This window comes from Sinocyclocheilus anshuiensis, unplaced genomic scaffold, assembly GCF_001515605.1.
Source record: "Sinocyclocheilus anshuiensis isolate Anshui unplaced genomic scaffold, SAMN03320099.WGS_v1.1 scaffold966, whole genome shotgun sequence".
Taxonomy (NCBI): Eukaryota; Metazoa; Chordata; class Actinopteri; order Cypriniformes; family Cyprinidae; genus Sinocyclocheilus; species Sinocyclocheilus anshuiensis.
In genome coordinates, this window is record NW_015540909.1 from 514,477 (window position 1) to 519,556 (window position 5,080).

At 35.6% G+C, this 5,080-nt stretch overlaps 1 protein-coding gene across 5 annotated transcripts in view; it reads left to right on the forward strand.

Annotated features, from left to right (window-relative positions):
* Positions 1–3,341, forward strand: part of ndst1b (N-deacetylase/N-sulfotransferase (heparan glucosaminyl) 1b) — a 125,548-nt gene extending 122,207 nt beyond the window's left edge. For all 5 annotated transcript variants that reach the window (XM_016487114.1, XM_016487115.1, XM_016487116.1 and 2 more), the window contains one exon: positions 1,901–3,341. In XM_016487114.1, coding sequence (XP_016342600.1) covers positions 1,901–2,020 — 120 coding nt within the window. In that variant the 3' untranslated portion in view covers positions 2,021–3,341. The remainder of the gene's footprint in view (positions 1–1,900) is intronic.
* Positions 3,342–5,080: the final 1,739 nt, after the last annotated feature.

Here is a 5,080-nt window from a genome sequence, read left to right on the forward strand (position 1 = left end):
TATATATATATATATACACACATGCAAGTATATGTTTAAGAAGTATTTGCATGTGTCTGTATATATATTAGGGGTGTAACGTACACAAACATGATGGTTCGGTACGTACCTCGGTTTTGACGTCACGGTTCGGTATGTTTTCGGTAAAAATGTATGTTTTCATAAAATATTTATTTACGCATAAATAATTAAGACATCACTAACAGGTAAAGTAAATATAATGAAGTATAGTCTGATATTTTGCAAAATGCTCTTCAATAGACTTAATTTCTCTTGCAAATACGAGCTGTAGACACTGATGACTTGCCTGAGAACATAAATGAAATGCTATGTGACATTTTGTTTACAAGCTGTTTTAATGACATCTTTCCACGGTTGAAACACTAATTGAGCGATTACTTGAGGGGTGAGATGTTCATTCATGTATATTTTGCATTAAAACTAGTAATAAAGAGGAAGGGATGATCACGCTCACTCGCGCAACGTGCTGCCGTTAGAACTAAGGCGTTTATACGTCTTTTTTTTTTTTTTTGCCCCCCAAAAATATATATATATAGCCTATTTTTGCCAAATTCTTGTTACTTCAGGGTCATTCAGACTGGCGTATTTTCTACAAGGGCACAGCTTCATTCAGATCTTTTAACAGACTATGATAAAGAGAGGCTCAGTCGCATGCTGAGGACCTTGATGTTACCTTGTGGCTTCTTGGCAGACACATCAAAGTTAATGAGGGGTGAAAGAACAGGCTGATGTGTCGTGGCTTTGCAGATGCAGTTGCAGTAGCAGAACTCCTGAGAGAAAGAGCTGTACACAGAGCGGGACACTGTCATTTAACACACACAGTCACAGCAGTGGCTTAAGGTTCATGACCTTTTCTAGCCCGGAGGTGTTTGGTCTAATATCCAGTCAAAAATATTTAGCTGTTTAACATAAGAATATAAGCCATTTTAAAAGTAGATGAGTGATGCTGATGATGTTAAAATGAGATGTAATGCTGTAGAAAAATTGTCTTTGATGTCATTGCCTAGTGGTTAGTGCACATGCTTTGATGTACATTTCCTTTCCACTCTATAATTTTCCTGTCAATAAGTGACAAAAGATCAAAAATAATTATAGAAAATGTACTTTAATTTAAATAATCATCCAATATAAAATACAAAAGTATTCATGTGCTCAGTAAAAAAAAAAATATATATATATATATATATATATATATAGTGTGTAAATAAAAAAAAAATCTCATAATATTTTTTCATACTGTACATTATAATGTTGCGATGTTCAAATTCATTAGTAGGATTTAAACTGTTTAGCATTTAATTTTTAATTTACTTATACTAAATAGTATGGAATGTCAATATAAGCAATAACCTGAAAATCATTATAGACATATACATACACACACACACAATATATATATATATATATATATATATTGTGTGTGTGTGTATGTATATGTCTATAATGATTTTCAGGTTATTGCTTATATTGACATTCCATACTATTTAGTATAAGTAAATTAAAAATTAAATGCTAAACAGTTTAAATCCTACTAATGAATTTGAACATCGCAACATTATAATGTACAGTATGAAAAAATATTATGAGATTTTTTTTTTATTTGCTAAAGATTTAACGGTTTTATTAAATTGGATTTAAATTGATGTTAAAGTGTTTTTAAAAATCCATTTTAAGTGAGCATCAGATAATAGTCAAGTCACTTTGGACAAAAGGGTCTGCTAAATGACTAAATGTAAAAGTCAGTCTAATATAAATGTAACAATTGGGAAATTGAATAAATGCTAGACTCCATAATAAACCACACATAGCTTAAACATGACTTTACATGTTGTGCATTTCATATTTGCAGAAAAACTGACCCCATCCTCTTCCTTCACAGTCCCGGACCTTCCTGAGAGAATATTACCATGAGCACAACATAGAGCTCTCCAAGCTGCTGTACAAAATGGGCCAGCCGCTGCCTAGCTGGCTTAGGGAGGAGTTGCTCCACAGCAGGTAACCTGAAGAGGGGGGTGGGGACACACTGGTCAAACTCGGACACCCCTCCTTCTGCTCTTGAGGGTACTCGCCCTCTCGTCCACCCCTGTAAGCCGCCGGCCACAGTGGTTGGTCAAGTCTCCTCCAGCGGCTTTGCGGACCTTCAGTTCGGAGAACTGAGCTTCTAGAGGACAAGACAGAGAGGAGGAGAAAGATGCCCTTAGGTGTGCTAGTGGCTCTGTTCCGTTTTGGAGAACAGTGATGTGCCCAGGACATAGCCCTGGGGTACACCCGCTACAATCCTTGGCTCGAACATAGGATCACAACGGGAGGCTTCCAAAAGACATTCTATTTGTCTGGTGTGTTGAAGTACCAGGAAGACATAATGTCAGAACAAATGGACTTGCAATATGGGAGAGGAGGGCACATATTTCTTTTGAGCTGTAGGACATACACAAGTCCGCAACAGATAAATAAGTGCCAGGGTGGTACCTTAAAGTCAGACTTTCTTTGTTTTCTTGGTTAAATATTCTTTTAACACTCATTTCATGTGTTGTGTTCCACAACACAAGGCTATTCGCCTTGTAGTTTCATACTTCTGTTTTAAACGGTTTTTAGTTCATAGGATATTAAGCCCATTCGTTACAGCTGCACCCTCCGGGCTTAAAATGTGACATTTAAAGGTGAAATTTCATTATGATGTATTTATGGCTATTAGTTGCGAATCCACAGGACAGCTTAATAATGCGTGATAAATTGTGGTACTAAAACACAGATAAGCTACATCCATAATCAATGTGACTGTAAATATGAAACTGTAAAAAAGCTGGGTATGTTTTTGGCCTGTTCTATGTGCAGTAACTGCCTTAATGCAACTTTATCAAGCCAATTACGGTTAAATTCACTAAAGTATACAAGCTGATGTGTTTTGACAGGCCTCAAGGGGCTGATCTTTTTAATCTTAATTCGAATGATAAATGTTGAGAACTGAACCCATGTGTTATTTTGGCAATGGCGTTATATCACAAATCTCACTGGAGCGTTAAGTAAGGGTATTGCAGTTTTAATAGTGATCCATAAAACCTGTCCGCCAATAATCCTTTTATCACCTTTTTTTATCTTGTTTTAATGAATGTTTTACCCTTTTTCAGTTTTTATGTGATTTGTTTAGCATATCACAACATCTAATCACTTTTCATTCAGGGTTGTCATCAGAATGTGTCCAGGAATGTATTGCCTCTGCCAAGAGACCATTTTAAAAGGCTATTTTATATGACTTGTGTTCTGTAGGAACTGTTGACTGCTACTGAACCGTATGAATTACACCCATGAATGTAAGCAAGGATGCTGTATAATAGACACGATGGCAGGGCGATCCACGGAAAGTTCCACAAAGCCCCTTAACCCAGTCGCTGGGGCTGAATTAAACCACTGCGCTAATGGATTTAATTTCTCTTGCTGCTGAAATGAGAAGTCATGAAACGAACCCAAATCTCATTTTATGTATAACATAAAATTAATTGGATTTAATTTCGTTCCCTTCTGATTTTCATTCATCTTTGAAAGGTTTTTGTGCACTTTCTTCCGTACTTCCATGCACAATTACATCAGACTCACTTCACGCAGCATACAGTGGGTACGGAAAGTATTCAGACCCCCTTAAATTTTTCACTCGTTGTTATATTGCAGCCATTTGCTAAAATCATTTAAGTTAATTTTTTTTCCTCATTAATGTACACACAGCACAAGGGGGTCTGAATACTTTCCGTACCCACTGTATATCAGTCTCCTCTAACAGCTGTGTGCCTGTTCAGTCATTTGGCGTTTCGATTCAAGTGCATCCTTTGGTCAAGCATTTTCATTACACTTGTGAGTTCTGGGAAAAAAAAGGCACCAAAAAGTACAAATTGAACTGTTTGATGATTAATCACCCCTGATATTCCCTGCTTTAGGATGGACACTTGGGAAGGCGTTTGGCAATATTACAGATGGAGAACTGACAGTATCTCAGAGCGTTTATTTTCTATAATACAGATTTTATTTGTAAAAATCGTACAACCCTTAATTCTTCATTGACCTCAACGTGTGATGCTTGAGAAGCACAATGTTTGTGTTGTTGACCAAGGAATGGAAAAGCATACAATGCATATCTTGTGTGCAAGGATATCACTTCACACACAGATATTTGCACCAGTCCACAGGAAGACTTTTGGGTCCACAGAGCATTTTGTATTACCAGTAACTTTTACAGATAGTTTTACTTAGTTTTGTTTAAAATGTAAGTAGTTTACAATTGTGTGAGGTACAGAACCATGCACCTTACATGCTGCTCTCGGATTCGTCATAATCACACGCGTAACCTTTTTATTGATATTATCATTTCGTATTCCTGCTCCCAAGCCGAAAACTGGCATCTAATAATGCAATATCGTGTTTCGCACCAAGCACAAAATGATGTTTAAATAAAATGTGTCGCAGTGTACAGAGCCCATTTATTTTGAGTGAATGGAACAGAGATTATAAAATATGAATGAACTAGTTATGATTTTTTTTTAGACATCAACCACACTCACACAGACATGCAGAGAGTTCCCATGACTTTCACACTGCCAATATTGTGCTTTCTGTATCATAATGTAGGGTATGAATAGATAGAATAAAATAACTGTAAGGAAATAATCATCTGGACTGTACAATCAAACCTACCGTTGTTAATATTTTTTATTGTTGGTAGCCAATATTTTTGTGATTAATTTGCAAATAAAGAAACCACTGTCTTTTTAGTTCTTTGTCTTTATTAAGTACACGTATTATTTCAGTGAGTAAATAATACATACACATACATATGACATTTAATATATGAAAAAATATGTATGTTTGACTTTAATTTATGGTTTAGACATTGCAGTGCAAAAAACATCTTTATATAATAATACTAGTTATAAATATTGTGATTATCACCACTTTTCATAAGCTGCTCAAGTCACATTTAAGATGATAAATATTTAACCCTGTAATCAGAGGTGTAAAGAGTACCTAAAAACCATACTTGAGTAAAAGTACAGATACCTTACAGTGAAAA